At 46.9% G+C, this 23,836-nt stretch overlaps 1 protein-coding gene across 4 annotated transcripts in view; it reads right to left on the reverse strand.

The window, feature by feature from the left end:
* The window catches only part of CLCC1 (chloride channel CLIC like 1), a 145,992-nt gene that overhangs the window by 34,031 nt on the left and 88,125 nt on the right, over positions 1–23,836 (reverse strand). For all 4 annotated transcript variants that reach the window (XM_044301875.1, XM_044301874.1, XM_044301873.1 and 1 more), the window contains one exon: positions 11,787–12,032. In XM_044301875.1, coding sequence (XP_044157810.1) covers positions 11,787–12,032 — 246 coding nt within the window. The remainder of the gene's footprint in view (positions 1–11,786; positions 12,033–23,836) is intronic.

The following is a 23,836-nucleotide window of genomic DNA, read 5'->3' on the forward strand; positions in this document are numbered from 1 at the left end:
CGCCATATGTGTACCAAAAAATGTACGCTGTTACATATCTATAGTGTTCTATGGGACAATGGCTTGATAAAAGAGTGTCTCTGATACACATTTGAAAAGTTAATGCTTAACTACGTCAATAGACTTATTCAACTGTATGGTCTGGAGCTTAAAGGGGTTCTCCGGAAATTAAGAAAATGAAAATACTTAAAGTTTACTTTTTTATAAATACATTCCCAAATACCTTTCATTAGTTATAATGGCTTGTTTTGTCTGGGAAACAATCATTAGGAGAAAAAAAATGGCTGCTGTCCTATAAGTACAGACAAAACGTGTCCTAATCACACAGGAGGACTTACACAAGTTACTTCACAACACTGAGGTAAAGAGCTGCCGCCTCCTCCTCCTCTAATTATAATCCTGATTACAGATAAGAACTTTAGCTGAATCTTTGTAGGAATGGAGGAGACATGAAGTACAGAGAGGACGGACAGGACAGACAGTGGTAATGTGAGGTACTGCTGCTCATTATCCACATCCCCTCCTCTCTGTACTTGTCTCCTCATGAACTCCATTCCTACAGAGATTCAGCTGAAGAACATATTAAACTGTATTCAAGATCATAATCCCTGACAAGCAGAGCAGAGAGGAGGATGAGGCAGCTCTTTACCTCAGTGTTGTGAAGTAACTTGTCCTTCTGTGCAATTAGGACAGGTTTTGTGTGTACTAATAGGACAACAGCCATTTTGTTTCTCGTAATTATTGCTCCCTAGACAAAATGAGCCATTATAACTAACGAGAAGGTATTTGGGAATATATTTATTATAAAGTAATATTTAAGTATTTTCTTTTCTTAATTCACGGAGAACCCCTTTAATACATTCAAAAGGGACACTGCCATCTGAAAGGGAGATTTTTTTTTAAATAGAAAAATCCTTTTTGAACATTTGGGCATTTTTCTTTTTCATTTCGGCAGTACTATGTCATTGAAAATGAAATATAAAATGTTGCCATTCTGTTGCTGTCAACATAAATAACAAGACCTCCTATAGAAATAGGTTATACAATATCAGTTTACTGCTGCTGTGAGGTGAAGATTATCGCAGGGATAATTCTCATGATAATAGTACGTGTAGAATTGGGATAACAGCTTTAGAATGACAGCTGTATTGTATTTGTTGTTGCGATACCAAACTTTTTGATTCGATTTCGATACCATAAAAAGTATTGCGATACTCGATACCATTCGATAGCAAGCGAAAAAAATAAAACACCAAAAAAGCCACGTGCATTCCGCATAAAATAAAAATAAAAATGGCGAATCGCGCAGTTTTTATTTTTTATGATCCAGCGTTCACCGCATAGATTTAAAAAAAATATATTTTAATAGTTTGGGGGGGGTGTCTCCGGACGCTGACGGTGATGGCTGCCTGAAAGAGCTGCTTCTGCCTGCACCGCAACTTACTGGCCAGCGACTCCTCTGGTCTGGACCATATGGGGAAAAAAGGCTCCAAAGAAGACCCCTCTCTCTCCCTGAACCCCCTCACCTACTAGGACCCTTGAACAGTGCTGGGATTGCGCTCCTGGTCCGGCGCTTCCACCACGCAGCACCAAGGCACAGAGGGCCTCCCACCATTCCTCCCTCCCCCCGCCTGATTCCCGCGCAGGGAGAAGGACACAGTGCTACATACCCCTGCTGGAACTCTCCAGGGAAACGGATCGCCGCCGGCGGTGTCCACGCACGGATCCCCTGAGCTGGGGCTCTCACCGGCCGCCCTGGACTTTCGGCCTGCTGCTGCTGGAAGGAGGGATCCCGCCATGATGGCTCCTGGACCCACTTCTCAGGGGGCGACTTCAAGTAAAGGTACTGTGGCTCCTAGGGGACAGGATATTATCCCAGGGGACCCTGCATCTAGCCTTCCTGAGACCCCCCTACATGAGCCCTGGAGAAATAAGCAGCCCCCAGCCCCACCATTGCTGGACCAAGGGGACAGCAACTCCCCTCTCCCTTCTGACATCTGGGCCGGATCCCCAAGCCCTCCATCACTAGCCGTTATGGACCCCCCATCCCTGCCTGAACCTCCACAGCCCTGGGCAAGCTATTTTAGCCGTTTTCCTACAAAGGAGGACTTTCGGGTTCTTATTTCTGAAGTTACAGAAGCCTGCAGAGCTGAAATTGCGGCAGTTTGCACTGATATTAAACATGTGGTGGACCGGGTTGACTCCCTGGAAAATGCCCATGACGACACCAGGCAATATATAACCACTCTTCATGAATCCATTTCTGCCCAAATGACTGTGCTCAGGGGCATGGGGCGGCATTTAGAGGACTTGGATAACCGAGGGCGCCGGAATAATATCAGAGTACGGGGTTTTCCGGAGGCTTCCGGTGACGAAGATCTCTATGCTACGCTGGAAGCCATTTTTAACATGATCCTGGGGCAACCACCCTTGCATAAGATCAAGTTGGACAGAGCTCATAGAGCACTCAAGCCTAAGGGCTCTGCTGCACGTCCTAGGGACGCAATTTGCTGTGTCCGCGACTTTGCCCTTAAAGAATCCATCATGGCTAAGGCGAGATCTCTATGCAACTTTGACTTTGATGGCGCTCCAGTTCAATTGTTTCCTGACCTATCCTGGTTCACACTCCAGAAACAGAGACATCTTCGGCCTCTCCTCACATTACTCCGGGACCGCCAGATCGCCTACCGCTGGGGATTCCCTTTTGCCCTGACGGTCAGTCATCAAGGAAGAACAGAGACTCTCCGTTCCTTCTCTGATCTTCGCCCTTTCTGCGAATCACTTGGAATTCCTATCCCTGACATGTTGGATTGGGAGTTTGAGTCTCCAGCGCTTCCACCGCCCCGCATTTGGTCTCCTGTAACCAGGAAAAGAAGGCCTGGTCCAAGTGCGTCCTCTTCCCCGCCGACTCCTCCGTCATCAGGGCATCACCCATCTGCTTGACCGCCAACGGCTGGGGGGACTTGGTTGTCCAGAACTTGCCCTTAACCCTTTACACCCTCAGAATTGATGGTCCCTGAAGGGCCCCCACATTGATCGTTTATTTCCACTGTTAAGCCAGTTATTGCTTTCTTGTTGCTACATCACAGTGCAGGCTGTCTGAAGGGCCCACCTAGTTGTTACTTGTTTTCGTTTCTCTCAGACAATTGTAGTTGGCTCCTTGGTCAACCTCAATTTGTTGGTCTCTGACACTTACACCCCCAAAGGGGCTTCTTATTTGCCCCTAGCAGGGATTACATCCCTGGGTATAGTTGTTTACTGCTGTTTGTCTGTCTTTGTGTTGCCCCGTCTTGTCTCCCCCCCCCCCCCTTCCTTGTGTTCTCTCTCCTGTTGTAGGTGCCTGAACTACCTTGCCTGTGGTGATTGTGTACCTCAGTTCTGCCTCTGATCCGTTGTCCGACTAGTGTGATCCTACACTTTGATGGCAACTCCTCCTTCTGTTTTGCCTCCCACCTGTATCCTACAGCTTATTCGGCTACTCATAGCCGTCAGAGGGCGGGAGTTGCCATCTTGGTGTCTGCACGTTGTCCCCTCAGGATTAATTCTTCAATTATAGATCCACAGGGCCGTTATATTATTCTCCGTGGCCGTTTGGCAGATAAACCCATCACCTTATTTAACATTTATGCACCAAACACGTCCCAGATACGCTTTCTCGGCGGAATCTTCCGCAAGGGTTTTGTTGAGGGAGTGGACTCTTCTGAGCCCCTAGTCCTCCTAGGTGGGGATTTTAATGCAGACCAATACACTCGACACAGCAGCGCTCAGCCAGGGATTTTCGTAAACTAGTGAGGAAATTCTCCCTGTATGACCTCTGGCGTCTCACTTATCCCACTGATAGGTCCTTCTCCTTTTACTCTGCCCCACATGGTTCACACACCCGTATTGATTACCTCTGTGGTACCATTTCGACCCTCAGATTATTGGAAGGAGCGGACATGGGGCAAATCACCTGGTCAGACAATGCTCCTGTACTAGTGGACATTAGTAGTAAATCGGGCCATGTTCGCCATTGCCACTGGAGACTTAATGACTCCCTCCTGAAACAGCCTATCATTAGGGAGGAACTCCGCGAACATCTAAAAAAACGTACTTTGACCTAAATGAGGGATCAGTAGGGGGATGTTTGTCCTTTGTGGGAAGCGCATAAAGCAGTCATGAGGGGTCATTGTATTGCAATAAGCTCAAAATTAAAGAAGGACTCTACTGCCTAAGGCTACTTTCACACTAGCGTTCGGAGCGGGTCCGTCTGATGTTTCATCAGACGGATCCGCTCCTATAATGCAGACGTTTGCATCCGTTCAGAACGGATCCGTCTGCATTATAACTTAGAAAAATTTCTAAGTGTGAAAGTAGCCTGAGCGGATCCGTTCAGACTTTACATTGAAAGTCAATGGGGGACGGATCCGCTTGAAGATTGAGCCATATGGTGTCATCTTGAAGCGGATCCGTCCCCATTGACTTCCATTATAAGTCTGGACGGATCCGCACGGCCAAGCGGACACCCGAACGCTGCTTGCAGCGTTCAGGTGTCCGCTCACTGAGCGGAGCGGAGGCTGAGCGCTGGCAGGCGGATGCATTCTCAGTGGATCCGCCTCCACTGAGAATGCATTAGGGCCAGACGGCTGCGTTCAGGGCCGCTTGTGAGCCCCTTCAAACGGAGCTCACGAGCGGACACCTGAACGCAGGTGTGAAAGTAGTCTTAGTCAAGACCCTTACGTCCGCCTGCAAACACTAGAAGACAAGATGGCTGCTCACCCCTCACGCTGCACACTGAGACGAATTGTTGATACTAGGGCCCAATTGAAGAGTCTAGCTTTAGGTCGTTTCAGCAAGTTATCACTTTACACACAACAGCGTTATTATGCTTGGCGGAACAAGCCCCACACTTTGCTGGCCAGACAACTCAGGAATCATAACTCCCAAACGGGTCAGAGTGCTATTAGGGGGGCTGACGGAACAATCCACTATGACCCCAGGGTGATAGCGGAGAGGTTCTCGACCTATTACTCTTCCCTGTACAATTTACCCTCCGACCTTCCCACAGATGAGGGACTGAGAGATAGTACACTCCGGTCTTTTTTGGCATCCTGTCACCTTCCTACCGTATCGACTTCCGACCTTGCCGCCCTTAATAGTCCGATCACGCCGGAAGATATTGGGGAGGTGGTGGAACTACTACTGAGGGTAAATCCCCAGGGCCTGATGGCTTTTCGTACAAATATTATAAGACCTTTAGGACTAAACTAATCCCTCACTTAGTAAACCTATTCAATCATTTTCTAGCTGGCAACGCAGTACCTGCCCCAATGTCTCACTCGTATCTCACGATGATTCAGAAACCTGGGAAAGATCCTCACGAATGCCATAACTATAGGCCCATTGCCCTACTTAACTCAGACCTTAAGATTTACATACACCCAAAACCTAGCTTCCTGACTAAACGTCTTCCTCCCCTCCCTGATTCATAAAGACCAGGTGGGATTTGTCCTGGACCGTCAGGGGGCCGACAACACGAAGAAACATTGAACTTGATAGATGTCATATCTCGCTCGGGTGAGGAGGCATTACTTCTTAGCTTAGATGCGGAAAAGGCATTCGACAGTTTAGGTTGGCCTTTCCTCTTTGCTACCCTGCAGGCTTATGACCTTTCTGGTCCATTTGTTAGGGCCATTCATAGCCTATACCGCCCCTCCCCCCCTCCCTCTCCCCACAGCGACGATCAGACTACCTCATGCTCAATCTCGACCCATAAGCATTGCTAATGGAACAGGTCAAGGACAGGGAGTTCAAGCTATCGCTATATGCAGACGATATCCTCCTTACCCTTACCAAGCTTCACATTTCCCTACCAAACCTCCACTCCATTCTACAGGAGTTTGGTCTACTCTCGGGGTATAAGGTCAACACCCATAAAACTGAGGCCCTCTCTCTTACTCTTTCTCAGACGGCCCTGGGCTCTCTCAGGGTTAACTTTCCTTTCCATTGGAAGAAGACGGACTCACTGCGATATTTGGGTGTTGACCTCACTCCCCGATATGGGGAGCTTTACAAAGCTAATTTCCTACGTATATATGCTGAGATTAGGGGTCTTCTAGATAGGTGGCATCCTCTCCCACTCTCTCTCATGGGGCGTATTGCTGCGACTAAAATGACGACCTTGCCCAAGCTTCTGCATCTTTTTGAGACCTTACCGATTAAAGTTCCCCTTAAAGATATACGTACCGGAAAGTGTACGTACCGGAAATGTCGTTTTCCACACTAAGTCTATTTCCCGAGCTTGTGCGTTCCATGGTCAAGCCTCTGTCAACCAATGATACGGATGAGAAAACTAGATTTTTGTACTTACAGTAAAATCTGTTTCTCTTCTGTTCATGGGGGACACAGGCTTGACCATGGGTATAGCTGTTGCCAATAGGAGGCGGACACTAAGCACAAAGGTGTGAGCTCCTCCCTTCAGCTACACCCATCCTACAGGGACAATGATAATCAGTTAGTGGAAAAGCAGTAGGAGAAGCAAGACAAAAACAGGAAACCAAACTATGTACAAACCCAGAACCACACAGGCCAGAAAAGGCCCGTAAACAAGAGAACGGGTCGGAGCTGTGTCCCCCAATGAACAGAAGAGAAACAGATTTTACTGTAAGTACAAATATCTAGTTTTCTCATCCGTATCATTGGTTGACACAGACTTGACCATGGGACGTTACAGAGCAGTCCCAAGGATGGGCATAACAAGAAAACCCTCCTGCCAATCAGAGAACCGCAATCTGCAAAACTGTACGCCCCAGAGAAGCATCATAAGATGCAAAGATGTGTACTCTGTAGACGCCTTGCATACCTGAAGGGCTGAAGCCCCATGATGCACTGCCCAAGAGGCCCCCACTGCCCGAGCAGAATGAGCAGTAACCCAGAAGGGTGGGGCCCAGTCACTGACGCGGTACGCTTCCATAATGGCCAAACAAATCCATAGGGAAATGGAAGTTTTAGACGCAGCCAGCCCTCGTCTCAGACCCTCTGGAATGACGAACAGGAAATCCATCCGCCGGAAGGATGAAGTTTGGGACAGATCGATGCTAACGGCTCGTACCAAATGCAGAGTGTGGAGCGACTGCTCCCGAGGATGAGACGGGTCAGTACAAAATGAAAGGAGAATAATCTCTTCATTTAGATGGAATGCCGACACAACCTTCAGAAGGAAGGACTGAACAGGGCGAAGGACTACTTTGTCCTTATGGAGGATCAGGAAGGGCGACCGACATGAAAGAGCCGCGAGTTCCGACACCCTATGGATGGAAGTGATTGCCACCAAAAAGGCCACCTTGTAGGACAGGAAGCAAAGTGACACCAGCTGCAAAGGCTCAAACGGAGAAGACTGGAGAGCGATGAGCACTAGATTAAGACCCCAAGGATTCAACGGAGGATGGAAAGGGGGCGCAGCATGCGCAACCCCCTGCATAAAAGTCTGAATCGCAGAAAGAGAAGCCAAGTTCTGCTGAAAAAGAATGGAGAGAGCTGCAACTTGCCCTTTGAGGGAGCTGAGAGCCAGCCCCAAGTACATGCCCAACTGCAGGAAAGACAAGAGTCACAGCAACGAGAAACAAACGGGAGACAGCTGATGACGCTCGCACCAACTAAAGTAGGACTTCCAGGGCCGGTTGTAGATTCGGGAAGAAGACGGCTTTCTGGCACGAATCATGGTCTGGACAACAGCATACGAGAAACCCTGAGCCCTTAGTACAGCGGCTTCAAAAGGCATGCCGGTAAATGTAGTGCCCCTAAATTCGGGTGGAAGATCGGTCCATGCGACAAGAGGTCCCCCCGAAGAGGAAGACGCCAGGGTTCGTCGGAGAGGAGGGCGACTAGAGATGCGTGCCATACTCAGCGTGGCCAATCGGGGGCCACGAGAATGACTGGCAGACCTTCGGACCTGATCTTCCGGAGGACTGGACCTGATCTTCTACACTCCAGTTTAACCAGTGTATGCACCCTCCCTACCACTTCCTGGATCGTAGGAGCTGTTTCATCAGTCCAGTGAAATGCTATGCACTTCCTCGCTTGGTACAATACCCTCATAACAGCCACCTTTTTTTTAAGCATGTTTCTGGGCACTGTCACATAACCGAGTAAACATGTCAACGGTTTAATTTCCAAATTGACTTTAAAAATCCTGTTTATAAGTTCCAATACCTTCGTAATCTTGGGCAGTTCCACATAAGATGAATCAAATCTGCACTACTAATGTTACAACGTGGGCAGACATAATTTTCCCTGTAACCTATTCTAAACAGCAATGTAGGTGTCCTGTAGACCCTGTGCAAGACATATAGCTGTGAGAGCCTATACGACTCACTCAGCGATAGCTTCGGTAAGTCAGTGAGAATTTCCTTCCATTGCTTCTCAGTCAGATCCTCAATATCCTTTTTCCACTTCACATACAGCTTCAGTGGGTTAGATTTATCAATTTCCTCCCTAAGCGTGTTGTAGTAAAGGGATATCACCCCACTAGTGGTCCCTGACCTTGCTGTGTAGTCAACAATAATGCATCTGGCTGCCTGTTGAATCTTCCCCTTCTTTTCCTGAGTATGAATAGCGTGTCTTAATTGTAAATACACATAAAAATACTTATGTGGAATATTAAATTCCCGTCTCAATACCTCAAAGTTCTTCAAAGACCCATCCAAAAATAATTGAGCCATCTTCCCCAACCCATATTGCTCCCACTGCTGCACACCACTGATCTTATTCAATTCAGAATACAAACAATTAGGCCATATAGGTGTGTGAGTGCTATATCCTGTTACATTCATTTTTTCCCTAGTTTTCCACCATATCTTATGCATCAAGTTTATCAATGGGTATTGAGTACCAGGAGAATGAAACAAACCATCTTCAAGGGCCGACAGTAGGCACGTACGATGTATCAAATATTGAACAATGCGACCCGCATTATTCAATTGCGTCGAATCCCCCCAACCTCTAAAATGCTGTAGCTGAGCCGCAATGTAATAGGACCAAGGATCTGGTACTGCCAGTCCTCCTTGTGTTTTAGGCCGTAGCAGAGTTGAAAGCCCAATCCTAGGGATACCTCCCCTCCATATTAAATACCTAAACACTGCATTGATAGTATTGAAAAACCCAAGAGGGATCCAGATCGGTGCGTTATGGAGAAGGTATAAGAGTTTTGGCATTAATATCATTTTCAAGAGATTAACCCTTCCGATCACAGACAGGGGTAATTTGCGCCAGGCCTGTACCTTCTTCCGAAATTCCGCGAGCATGGGCACCAAATTTAGACGTTCATAATCACCCAGATTTGCCGTTACCCACACTCCCAAATACTTTAGGGACGACACTACCTGCAATCCTCCCGTATCAGGTGATGGCACAGTGTTACTACTACCCAAGGGCAATAAGGCCGATTTCGACCAATTGATCACTAACCCAGACATGGTCCCAAATTTATTAATGATCGCCATAGCGGCAGGGAGAGACTGCTCCCAATCGTCCAGGAACAAAAGTAAGTTGTCTGCATATAACGCCACTTTTTCCTATCCTGGATCCATAGTGAAGTCCTTTGACAGTAGCAGCCATCCTCAGAGCTTCCGCTAAGGGTTCCACCGCCACCGCAAAAAGAAGTGGTGACAGTGGACACCCCTGTCTAGTTCCCCTAAACAGCATGAACGGATTAGATAGGTCACCATTAACCCTCACGGCCGCTCTAGGGTAAGAGTAAAGTAGCTGAATCCATGATACAAATTCAACTCCAAAGCCCATCTTTTCAAGTACCAGCCATAAGTAGCGCTATTCCACGCTATCAAACGCTTTGGCCGCATCGAGAGATGCGACCGCCGCGGTTGAGGCGTGCACTGCCGTCAACATATTTGGCATAAAGCCAGCTTGATCCTGACATATTAAAGTCGTTATCACTGAGTTCAGACGGTTAGCTAAAACTTTTGCTAACAGTTTAATATCAACTGGAAGTAGAGAAATGGGTCTATATGATTCAGCTTCAAGCACATCTTTACCTGGCTTGGGCAGTAGCGCCACAACCGCTTCATTCATGGAGTCCGGGAGTCGGCGCCTTTGCTTGGCATCATTACAAACCTCCAGTAATTGGGGGAGAAGAATGTCGGAATACCGTTTATATATCTTTGTTATTAGACATTGTACTGAGCGCTACCTCCAACTCCTGAACGGTAATAGGACCATCCAATAGTGCCCTATGCTCTTTTGATAGGGTACGCAATTTCAGGGGCTTCAAGAACTGGCTTATCTCCCCATCTGTAACTTTCAGCTTAGATTTGTAAAGCTGGGAATAAAAGGAATACATGACCTGGAGCAAATGTGGTGATTCGGTTTGAACAATACCATATGAATCTCTCAAAGCTGCAATGTACGTAGACTGTAATTGAGCTTTAGATATTAATGACAAAAGTCTGCCCACTCTCTCACCCTCTTCATAGAAGGTTTGTTTTTGAAAGAATCTTTTATTTTTCGCCTGTACCAGTAACCTGTCATTCAATTTCTGTTGGGACTCTTTCTATTTCTCTCTAGTGACATCTTGTGCTTGGACTTGGAGCCCTGTTGACGGAGACGCTAAGAGGGTTGAGGCTTGAAGGAAGGCTTGCACTTCCAGACCTGCAAAGCAGGGAGGTCTGCCTCCTACAGACACCAAGCTAAAACTTTAGCTTAGTCCTTGTAGGAAGGGTATAGCTGAAGGGAGGAGCACACTCTTTTGTGCTTAGTGTCCACCTCCTAGTGGCAACAGCTATACCCATGGTCAAGCCTGTGTCCCCCAATGATACGGATGAGAAAATGCTGTACCCCATTTTGTTTTGCATGTTATATTTGATTTTACTCCTAATGAAGATAGGCACTCAACCAGTTTCGGGGAGGCTAATAAACTAATATTCCTATAATCCAGTCCTGGTTCCCATTTTTGGACTACTGTGGCATTGTCATCCAATCCACAAGTCCAGTGTAAGAGGTGCAGGGAGCAAGTAAATAAAGGGGTTGTTTCAACATGAACAATGGGGGCATATCGCTACGATATGCCCCCATTGTCTTATAGGTGCGGGTCCCACCACTGAGACCCGAACCTATATTGAGAACAGAGCCCCGCAAGAGGGTGGCTGGAGGACTCTGGTCCAGCCACCCCCAAGCCGGCTCCCCATAGAAGTGAATGGGAGCGTACCGTGCATGTGCGGCCCCCGCTCCCATTCATTTTTATGGGACAGACGGAAATAGCCGAGCCAGCGCTTGGATATTTTTGCCGGCCCCGCAAAAAAAATGAATGGAGGGCAGCTGCGCATGCGCAGTGCGCCCGCCTTCATTTGCGGGGCTCCGTTCTCGATATAGGTGCGGGTCCCACCCGCACCTATAAGACAATGGGGGCATATCCTAGCGATATGCCCCCATTGTCCATGATGAGACAACCTCTTTAAGCTTATCTTGCTTAGCCCCCTTTTAAAAGGCATGAGTACTTTTTAATACTTGTCTACTGAACGAGCGCCTCTGTATATATGCGTTCTCTTTCCTTACACTTGCCAACAGCCAAGTGTTCAAAACAAACCAAATTAAAATTTAAGAGGCATGCTCCTTTAAGAAAATATGGCACCAATCTCACCAACAACCCGTTTGAACTTTAACTCCTGAAAAATACTATAGCCTCATGTGCATACCCATGGCGGACAATTTTTTAATACGGTCTCACAAAATGTATGAGATTCTAGGTCATTATTCTAAAAAATTGTAAAAGTTAAGAAATAATTATGAAAACTTACACCTGGAAAATGCAGATTATTTCTGTCCATTGCTTGCAGGCTCTCTGGCCTCTGATGTCGGGGATATCTGTCAAGTGGCTCATATTGAGGTCCTATATTGTAGGGCTGCTGATGCCATCCTTCAATAACATTTCCATAGCGTGGTCTCTGTGGCTCTGCAGGTGGCAGTCTCTCCCGCTGTGTATCTCCATGGTTCCTGTGCACAAGAATCTCACCAATTGATTTGGCTGCCCCATAACATAAAGCCTGCAAAAATAAAAAAATAGCTCCAACTAAAACCTAATGAAAAATGAGCAGTTAGACATAAGCAGTAGAAATGTAAAAACCCTATCCAGGCTATGCAGGAGGGGAATAGCGGCACTGTCACAATTACACTGTGTTACTGTTACAAATAGTCACATTATCCTTATGGCTACAAGTTAGGGCTCATTCACACCACAGTATCCGTTTTTGCGGTCCGTAAATTACGGATCCACACAGATACCGGCCATTTGCGTTCTGCATTTTGCGGATCGGAGCATCCTTCTTCTGATAGAAATGTCTATTCTTGTCTTCAATTAGGACATGTTACTTTTTTTTTTTGCGGGAACGGCAGTACAGATGCTGGTGTGCTGTCCACATCTTTTGCGGCCCCCATTGAAATGAATGGGTCCACATCTGCTGCGCAATTACGGACAGAAATATATGGTCGTGTGATTGGGCCCTTAGAGTACATCGACTACATGTATTTTGTGATACGCAAAATGAGGATCCGCAAACAATACAGATGACGTGTGAAATCTGCGTTGCATCTGTTTTCTTTGCAGATCCATTGTAACAATGCCTAATCTTGTCTGCAAAATGGACAAGAATAGAACACTGTCTATCCTTTTTACAGACTGGAGGAATGGATATATGAATGCATACAGCAGACGGTGGGCTAAATATATAGTCGTGTGAATGGGGCCTTAATATGTCTTCAGTGTAGCTACAAGAATGTTTTCAATCAATGGACACCATTGTTTTAGCTATTAAAGCGGAGCTGTCCCCTCTCCTGACATGCCTGTTTTAATAGCTTCCTGCATTCCCCATGTAATAACAATTCTGGAGCATATATTCTTATGGCTCTATGCTGTGCCGTTCCTTTATTATTTCTACTAGAAGTTATGAATGAATTGCTAGCAGTCTGCAGTAAGGGTATAGAGGGGTGGTAAGAAGTTGGGGTCCCTGCACTGTTTGGATAGAGTCAGTCTCTGCAGGGACCCCCTCCCCCCACCAACTGGTTACCACTCCTCTGTACCCTTACTGCAGACTGCTAGCAATTCATAACTTCTAGTGTCCTGGTTCTATTTTTGTTCTGACCCAAATGTCAGTTACTTTGTGACAGCTGTTTCCAATTATTCTATTTTTAGGCAATATTGCAAATCCGTGCACGGAGAGAGAGGAACTGACTCATCATAAGACGTTATGAGAAAATACTCTTTTATTTGAGAAGTTAAATTTTTTATATTCCCTTATCAGGGCGTTATCTAATAAGCTAATAAGTGTATTTATGATCGGCTAAGGCCCCTTTCACACGGGCGAGTATTCCGCGCGGATGCGATGTGCGAGTTGAACGCATTGCACCCGCACTGAATACCGACCCATTTATTTCTATGGGGCTGTTCACATGAGCGGTGATTTTCACACATCACTTGTGCGTTGCGTGAAAATCGCAGCATGCTCCTCTTTGTGCGTTTTTCACGCAATGCAGGCCCCATAGAAGTGAATGGGGTTGCGTGAAAATCGCAAGCATCCGCAAGCAAGTGTGGATGTGGTGCGATTTTCACGCATGGTTGCTAGGAGACGATCGGGATGGAGACCCGATCATTAATATTTTCCCTTATAACATGGTTATAAGGGAAAATAATAGCATTCTGAATACAGAATGCATAGTACAATAGTGCTGGAGGGGTTAATTTTTTTAAAACTCACCTTAATCCACTTGCTCGCGCAGCCCGGCATCTCCTTCTGTCTTGATCTTAGCTCTGTGTAGCAACAAGGACCTTTGGTGACATCACAGTCATCACATGATCCATGACATGATCTTTTACCATGGTGATGGATCATGTGATGACCGGAGTGACGTCACCACAGGTCCTGTTGCTACACAAAGCTAAGATGAAGACAGAAGGAGATGCTGGCTTTGCGAGCAAGTGGACTAAGGTGAGTTAAATTATAATTTTTTTATTTTTAACCCCTCCAGCGCTATTTTACTATGCATTCTGTATTCAGAATGCTATTATTTTCCCTTATAACCATGTTATAAGGGAAAATAATACAATATACAGAACATCGATCCCAAGCCTGAACTTCTGTGAAGAAGTTCGGGTACCAAACACGCGCAATTTTTCTCATGCGAAGAAAAATCGCGCGGAAAAATCGCGGGTGTTCCCGCAACGCACCCGCACATTTTCCCGCAATGCCCGTCTGAAAGAGGCCTTAATGTTAATGTCCAGTATCTCAAGTACACGTACTTAGTTCTGCAATTCGCTATATATGGATATAAAAGTGTGCAGATTATATGTTATCCTATTGCATACAAGCTTTATACTCATGTACCTCATGTACGTAATGTACTTGTATAAAAAAAAGTAAGCATGTGATTATTTGGTAATTGCAATATAGGGGAGAAGGAGGAGGAAAGACAGGGAGAGACAAGAGGGAGAGAGAGAGACATGTAAATCAAGAATACATTCTGTCATCCCATCGATTCCATAATTCCATAACACTAGTAGAAATAATAAAGGAACAGCACAGCATACAGCCATAAGAATAGATGCTCCAGAATTGTTATTACATGGGGAATGCACATCGCTATTAAAACAATCATGTCAGGAGAGCGGACAGGTCCTCTTTAAAGGGCCTTTTTTTGAGTGGAGCTTGAGGTGCCTCATGTGAAAAATGAACGTTGTTGTCCACTCAAGACTTTTTGAATTTTTTTTTACGTATTTACACAGTGCATTCGGCTACAATTTTTCTCACATAAACCAGCAGTCCTCTACATGGACCAAACATGCTTTTATTTCCACAGAAATCTTTTACTCTCCCATTTATCTGACTGGGACGGACAGACGGAGCGCACTAATCAGATTCTGGAGACTTACTTAAGAGGTTTTGTCTCTGAGAACCAGGAGGAATGATCCTCGTTTTTGTCTTTGGCAGGGTTTGCCATAAACGAATCGTAGACAGAAGTCCACTGGCAAGTCGCCATTTTTTGGGGGCATATGGGTTTCACCCGCAATTTGGCACATTCTCTGGTTCGGATACTTCCGGTATCCCTGAGGAGGAACGTTTTTTGTCATCATTGTCTTCTATATGACGGAAAATTCAAAATAACTTGATGAATATGGGCAACAAGTATAAACGTGTGGCTGACAGGAAACGTATGAATGGTCCAGACCTGAGTGTGGGTGATTTTGTGTGGCTGTCCACAAGAAATATTAGGTTGAAGGTTCCTTCTTGGAAGTTGGGTCCAAGGTTTATTGGTCTACATAAGAACACTGCCATTATTAATTCTGTAGCTTTTCATCTTGAACTTCCTCAGGCTCTGAAAATTCATAATGTGTTTCACAAATCTTTGTTGAAGAGATATGTTGAACCTTTGGAGTCGTCCAGCTTACCCCTGGCAAATTTTGACTTAAAAGGGAATCTATCACCTGCTTTTACCATTTTAAGCTGTCACCATCGCCATGTTCACTAAAGTTCCTTATTTCCTGCAGTCGTCTTCTTACTTTATTTCGTTTTGTTCTTTTGATAAAAAAAGCCCTTTTTATGATATGCTAATGAAGCTCCAAGGTGCCCAGAGGGGCGTTTTTTTCCTCTCTGGTGCCCAGTGACGCCCCCCTGCAGTGCCCAGCCCGCCTTAATTTGAAGCCCAAGAACGCCTCCTGATCCTGAAATAACCTCCCACAGCCCCGGCAAACGGTTCCGCCCCCTCCCCACGTCATCGTCTACCTTCTAGAAATGCCCCGTCCTTTTTCCCGTCAGCGGTCAAATCTCGCGCAGGCGTAGTACCGCATGCGGCCTGCGCCATCATCAACCTCCTCAGGGCATCAGCGCTCAGATTACATCACTGGGCTCGGCGCATGCCCAGTGAGACTTTAGAGGCTGTTGCCCTCAGGAGCTTGATGATCGCGCAGGCTGCAGGCGGTACTGCACCTGCGCGAGTTTTCTGGCTGCCGACAGGAAAAAGGACGGGGCATTTCTAGAAGGTAGATGATGACGTGGGCACGGGGCGGAACCGTTTGCCAGGGCTGTGGGAGGTTATTTCAGGATCAGGAGGCGTTCTTAGGATTCAAATTAAGGCGGGCTGGGCACTGCAGGGGGGCGTCACTGGGCACCAGAGAGGAAAAAAAAACGCCCCTCTGGGCACCTTGGAGCTTCATTAGCTTATCATAAAAAGGGCTTTTTTTATCAAAAGGACAAAACGAAATAAAGTAAGAAGAAGACTGCAGGAAATAAGGTACTTTAGTGAACATGGCGATGGTGACAGCTTAAAATGCTAAAAGGTGACAGATTCCCTTTAAAGTTACTTTTATTCAACCAGCAAGTAATTTTTTGACGGGAAATGACATAGCTGTCTCCCAAAAGATAATAAGACGAAGTACAAGAGGCATTATTGTGGAAAAAAAACATTTCTCAGCTTTTATTTACATTTGAGCAAAAATTACAAGATGTTCCGCACTGTTGAAAATCTCAGAGGACTTGGTCAGAAGCCAAAAGTGACACCTGTGCTGGCCAGGAGGATAGTTAGAAAGGTGAAAAAGAATCCAAGGATCACCACCAAGGCCATCCTGGTGAATCTGGGCTCTGCTGGTGGCAATGTCTCAAGGCAGACAATCCAACGGACACTGCACACTGCTGGGTTCCACGGATGCAGACCAAGGAGGACGCCACTTCTCCGGATAAGGCACACAATAGCTTGCTTGGCCTTTGCAAAAGCTCATCTGGACAAAGAAGAAGACTTATGGTCTTCTGTGTTATGGTCAGATGAAACACAAATTGAATTGTTTGGTCACAATGAAGTTTCCTTCATTTGGCGTAAAAAAGGAGAAGCCTTCAACCCAAAGAACACCATCCCCACTGTCAAACATGGTGGTGGGAACCTAATGCTTTGGGGGTGTTTTTTTCAACCAATGGACCAGGGAACCTAATCACAGTAAAATGCACCATGAAAAAAGAGCAACACATGAGGATTCTCACTGACAACATCAGGCAGTCTGCAGAGAAACTTGGCCTTGGGCACCAGTGGACATTTCAGCATGACAATGACCCAAAACACACATCAAAAGTGGTGAAGAAATGGTTAGCAGACAACAACATTAACGTTTTGGAGTGACCCAGCCAGAGTGCAGACTTGAATCCAATTGAGAATCTGTGGAGGGAGCTAAAGATCAGGGTGATGGCAAGAAGACCCTCCAACCTGAAAGATTTGGAGCTCATTGCTAAAGATGAATAGGCAAAAATACCTGTGGAGACATGCAAAAAGCTGGTCTGCAATTATAGGAAACGTTTGATTGCTGCAATAGCCAATAAAGGCTTTTCTATTGATTATTGAGAAGGGTATGAATAATTTTGGACTGGACACTTTTTGCTCAAATGTAAAAAAAAAAGCAGAGAAATGTATTTTTTCCACAATAATGCCTCTTGTACATCGTCTTATTATCTTTTGGGAGACACCTATGTCATTTCCCGTCAACAAATTACTTGCTGGATTGATAAAAGTAACCAAGTCAAAATTTGCCTGGGGTATGAATAATTATGGGAAGCACTGTAGGCTGTAATAATTATAAAGCTGGTTCTTGGCAATCAATTACTATTAGCTTATGAGTGACATACCGCTGAAATCAGCATTTCTGTCAGCTGTCCTCAGTGAGGTCAGCATAAAGTTGATGACAGGTTCCTTTTAGCCCCTTCTACCCAGGGCCAGTTTTCGCCCTTCTGCCCAGGTCATTTTTTGCAAATCTGACATGTCACTTTATGTGGTAATAACTTTGGAACACTTAACTTATCCAAGCCATTCAGAGACTGATTTCTCGTGACATATTGTACTTCATAATAGTCATAAATTTGAGTCAATATATTTTTCCTTTATTTATAAAAAAATCCCAAATTTACCCAAAATTTTGAAAAATGCGCAATTTTCAAAACTTCAATTTCTCTGCTTTAAAAACAAAGTGATACCTCATAAAATATTTATTACTTAACATTCCCCATATCTCTACTTTATGTTAGCATTATTTTGTAAATGTAACTTCATTTTTTTTAGGACATTAGAAGGCTTAGGCTACTTTCACACTAGCGTTCAGAGCGGATCCGCTCATATAATGCAGACGGTGGCTCCGTGTGAGAGTAGCCTGAACGGATCCGTCCAGACTTTTACATTGAAAGTCAATGGGGGACGGATCCGTTTGAAGATTGAGCCATAGTGTGTCATCTTCAAACTGATACGTCCCCATTGACTTACATTGTAAGTCTGGACGGATCCGCACGCCTCCACACGGCCAGGCAGCGTTCAGGTGTTCGCCTGCTGAGCGGAGCGGAGGCTGAACGCTGCCAGACTGATGCATTCTGAGCGGATCCGCGTCCACTCAGAATGCATTAGGGCTGGACGGATGCGTTCGGGGCCGCTTGTGAGCCCCTTCAAACGGAACTCACAAGTGGACACCCGAACGCTAGTGTGAAAGTAGCCTTAGAAGTTTAGAAGCAAATCTTGAAATTTTTAAGAAAATTTCCAAAACCGACTTTTTAAAAGGACCATTTCAGGTCTGAAGTCACATTGTTGGGCTTAAATAGTAGAAAGCCCCCAAAAATGACCCCATTGTAGAAACTACACCCCCTCAAGTTACTCAAAATAGATTTTACAAACTTTGTTAACCCTTTAGGTGTTCCAAAAGAATTAAAGGAAAATGAACATGAAATTTCAAAATTTCACTTTTTTTTAGCAGATTTTCCATTTTAATCAATTTTTTCTTTAACACATCAAGGGTTAACAGCCAAACAAAACTCTATATTTATTACTCTAATTCTGTGGTTTACAGAAACACCCCACATGTGGTCGTAAACTGATGTAAGGGCACACGGCAGGGTGCAGCAGAAAAGGAATGCCATATGGTTTTTGGAAGGCAGATTTTGCTGGACTCGTATTTAGATGCCATGTCCCGTTTGAAGCCCCCTGATGCGCCCTTACAGTAGAAACTCCCAAAAAGTGACCCCATTTTGGAAACTAAGGGATAAGTTGCCAGTTTTATTGGTACCATTTTTGAGTACATATGATTTTTTTGATCATTCACTATTACACTTTATGGGGCAAGGTGACAAAAAAAAAAAGTTAAAGGGATTCTGTCATCAAGATTTTCGATATGGAGCTGTTCATATCATTCTCTCGGCCTCCATTATCTAATAAAAAATATACTAGTTTTACCCCCACCTGTCCTTTCATCAGCTTTATAAATATGCTAATTACCTTACTAGTGTGCCCAAGGGGCTGTCCCTCCGGCCATTTGTGCCCAGCCGCACCCCTTATCTCGTAGCTCATCGCCGCCCCACTGCTAATTATGCACTCCTCTCATCGCCGATTGTGCGCCGTAATCTCGCGCATGCGCCCTAAATCCTGGCAGCAGCATCAGCGAACGAAGCGCGCATGCACCAGCTGTCTGCGCACTTCGCCCACGGACGCTGACCAGTGGATTTAGGGCGCATGCGCTTGATTATGGCGCACCATCGGCGATGAGAAGAGTGCATAATTTGCAGTGGGGCCGCGCTGGGCTACGAGATAAGGGGCGCGGCTGGGCACAAACGGCCGGAGGGACAGCCCCTTGGGCATGTTAGTAAGGAAATTAGCATATTAATAAAACCGATTTTTATCCAAAATGAAAGGACAGGTGGGGGTAAAACTAGTATATTTTTAATTAGATAATGGAGACTGAGAGGATGATATAAACAGCTCCCTATTGAAAATCTTGATGACAGAATCCCTTTAATTTTGGCACCGTTTTATTTATTTATTTTTGCAGCGTTCACCTGAGGCGTTAGGTCATGTGATATTATAGAGCAGATCATTATGGAAGTGGCAATACTTAAAATGTATACTTTTTCTAATTTATTTAAGTTTTACACAATAATAGCATTTGTGAAACCCAAAAATTATGTTTTAGTGTCTCCATTTTCTGAGAGCCATAGCTTTTTAATTTTTTGACCGATTGTCTTAGGTAGGGTCTCATTTTTTGTGGGGATGGTTTGATTGTTATTTATTTTTTTACAGTGTTCACCTGAGGGGTTAGATCATGTGATATTTTTATACAGCAGGTTGTTACGGACGCGGCAATACCGAATAATTTTTTATATTTTTTTCACTTTAGCACAATAGCAGTTTTGAAGCAAAAAAAATATATATCATATTTTAGTGTCGCCATTGTCAGAGTCATATTTTTTTCAATTTTTTTTTACTAATTGTCTCAGGTAGGGTCTCATTTTTTGCGGGATGAGGTGACTGTTTTATTGGTACCATTTTGTTCGACATACGCCTTTTTGATCGCTTGGTGTTGCACTTTTTGTGCTGTAAGATGACAAAAACGAGATTTTTGTGAACTCACCTTGTAAAATCTCTTTCTCGCTTTGTTCATTGGGGGACACAGGACCATGGGTATAGCTTGCTGCTGCCACTAGGCTGAAAGCCGTTTGCTCCTCCCCTGCAGGCTATACCCCCTCCAGCCTGGAGAGAGCATATCAGTTTGTGCTTCAGCAGTAGGAGAAAACATACCGAAACAAAACAAAACTAGGAAAGACCACAGTCCAACAAAACAACCGAACCGGACACCAGTCCCAACCGGCAACTTGGACCACTGGTCTCAGTAGAAACCAACAACAATGGGTGGGTGCTGTGTCCCCCAATGAACAAAGCGAGAAAGAGATTTTACAAGGTGAGTTCACAAAAATCTCGTTTTCTCGCTCATATCATTGGGGGACACAGGACCATGGGACGTCCTAAAGCAGTCCCCGGGGCGGGAAAACCACTGCACTCCACGTCTCACAGGTGAGACACTACACTGCGGCCTGTAAGATCCTACGGCCAAGAGCAGCATCCGCCGATGCGAACGAATGCACTTTGTAAAACTTGGTGAAGGTGTGCAACAAAGACCAAGTTGCTGCCTTACACAGTTGAGACGCCGAAGCGTGGTGAAAGTGCGCCCAAGAAGCCCCGACCGCCCTGGTAGAGTGAGCCGTGATACCAGGTGGAGGAACCCTGCCCTTGGAGCGGTAGGCCTCGTTAATGGCCAATCTAATCCACCGAGCAATCACCACCTTAGATGCCGCCAAACCTTTACGAGGACCCTCCGGAATCACGAACAGGGAGTTCGCTCGCCTAAAGGAGGCCACCACGGCCAGGTAGATCCATAAGGTCCGCACCACATCCAAACGGTGAAGCGCCATTTCCCTAGGATGGGAAGGTTTAGGGCAAAGCGATGGCAGGACAATGTCCTCATTGACATGGAACGCCGACACCACCTTAGGCAGAAACGACGGCACCGTCCGGAGCACCACCTTATCCTGATGGAACACCAAGAAGGGCTCCTTGCACGACAGCGCCGCCAGTTCTGACACCCGACGTATGGAAGTAACGGCAACTAGGAATGCGACCTTCCATGACAACATGCGGAGGGAGACTTCTCGCAGGGGTTCAAACGGCTCGGCCTGAAGTGCCACCAGCACCAAATTCAGGTCCCAGGAATGCAACGGTGGCCGATATGGGACTGCGGTGTGCGCAACACCCTGCATGAAGGTCTTGACCGGGCCCAGTGCCGCCAGCGTACGCTGGAAAAATATGGAAAGGGCCGAAACCTGTCCTTTCAACGAACTAAGGGCCAGACCCAGCTCCAAACCCGCCTGAAGAAAGGCCAACACCGTAGGGAGGGAAAACTCACAGAATTTTAGGAACGACTTCCACGTTCGATAGTAGATTTTCGCGGAGAAAATTTCATCCCAGAAACCCCTTTTCTTCAGCAGGAAGGTTTCAATAGCCACGCCGTCAAACGCAGCGTATGTAAACCCTGGTGGAAGACTGGGCCCTGTGAGAGCAGGTCGGGCCTGAGTGGAAGAGGCCACGGCGCGTCCTCCAGGAGAAGAACGAGCTCCGAGTACCAAGGTCGGCGTGGCCAGTCTGGGGCAATCAGGAGCGTTTGAACACCCTCCATCCTGATTCTGCGAAGAATCCGCGGTAGGAGCGGCAGCGGCGGGAACACGTACAGAAAACTAAAGTTGTCCCACGGTGCCACGAGAGCGTCTACGTCGTAGGCCATCGGGTCCCTTGCGCGAGACAGGAAGCACGGGAGTTTGTGGTTCAATCGAGATGCCATTAGATCCACTTCCGGGCGACCCCACCGGAGACAAAGGTCCTCGAACACCTCCGGGTGGAGAGCCCATTCCCCCGAGTCCACTGTCGTTCGGTTGAGGAAATCCGCCGTCCAATTGTCCACGCCCGGGATGAAGATCGCCGAGATCACTGGGACATGGGCTTTCGCCCACTGCAGAATCCTCGCGGCCTCGCCCATCACCGTTCCGCTGCGCGTCCCCCCCTGGTGATTGATGTAGGCAACCGCTGTGGCGTTGTCCGACTGTATCCTGACCGGACGGCCCCGCAAGTCGTTGGTCCAATGGCAGAGGGAGAGGTAGATGGCCCGGAGCTCCAGGATATTGATGGGTAGTTTGGACTCCGACAGAGACCAGACTCCTTGGGCAGTCCGGGTACCGAAGACCCCTCCCCAACCACGGAGGCTGGCGTCGGTCGTAATCACCGTCCATGACACCGGCAGGAACGACTTCCCCGACGACAGGTGGTCCGGAACCATCCACCAGCCAAGAGCCTCGCGAACGGGCTGAAACAGCGAGATCCTGAGGTCCAGTGAATCCCGGGACTTGTCGCAGGAGGACAGGATGAGCCGCTGAAACTCCCTGGTGTGGAACTGGGTGAACGGTACCGCCTCGAATGAGGCTACCATCAGCCCCAGAACTCGCATGCAGTTGCGAATAGATACCTTGCGACACCGGATGAGCAGATCCACTGCATTCTGAATGCCCGATCTCTTGTCCAGAGGCAGACGCACCACGGCAGCCTCGGAATCCAGAGTCATACCCAGGAACCTGATCCGAGTGGTAGGAGACAGGCATGATTTCCGTCGGTTGAGAATTCACCCGAAGCGAGTGAGCGTGCTCATCGTAATCCGAAGACTGTCTGCGCATTGCGACGCTGACGGGGCTTTGACTAAGATGTCGTCCAGGTATGGGAGAAGGGTAATGCCTCTGGACCGCAGAATCCCCAGAAGGGGTGCCAGCACCTTCGTGAACACCCGCGGGGCCGTCGCCAGGTCGAACGGCAGAGCGATGAACTGGAAGTGATCCGACTGGATGGCAAAACTGGAGGAAACGTTGGTGTGTGGTAGCGATAGGTATGTGGAGATATGCATCTTGCACGTCCAATGACGCCATGTGCTCCCCCTGCACCAGTGAGGCCACAACGGAACGAAGAGATTCCATTCTGAACCACTGAACCCGCAGATAACGGTTCAAAAGTTTGAGGTCCAGCACTGGTCTCACATCGCCCTCCTTCTTGGGGACCACAAACAGGTTGGAATAAAAACCTGTAAAACGCTCCTCCGGTGGCACCGGATAAATCACCCCCCGCAGGAGTAGGGACTGGATGGCGTTCAAGAAAGCCGCGGCCCGGACGGGATCCCTGGGAGGCTGGGAAAGGAAGAAACGGTTGGGGGGGGGAAGGGACCTGAATTCTATCTTGTAGCCCGAGGAAACTACCTCGAGCGCCCATGCGTCCGGAATGTGGGCGTGCCAAATGTCCTGGAACAGGAGAAGACGCCCCCCCACCTGAGAGGGTGGGGCCAAACCTTCATGCGGAAGGCTGCTTACTTGGTGGGCACGCGGACGCCAGGCCTGCTGGGGCTTAAAGGACGGGCCTTTCCGCCGATCCTGGTTGGGCGGTCCCGCCGTGGAGGTGGGAACTGAACGGGTGCCCGAGA

The sequence above is a fragment of the Bufo gargarizans genome, chromosome 7 (assembly GCF_014858855.1).
Source record: "Bufo gargarizans isolate SCDJY-AF-19 chromosome 7, ASM1485885v1, whole genome shotgun sequence".
Taxonomy (NCBI): domain Eukaryota; kingdom Metazoa; phylum Chordata; class Amphibia; order Anura; family Bufonidae; genus Bufo; species Bufo gargarizans.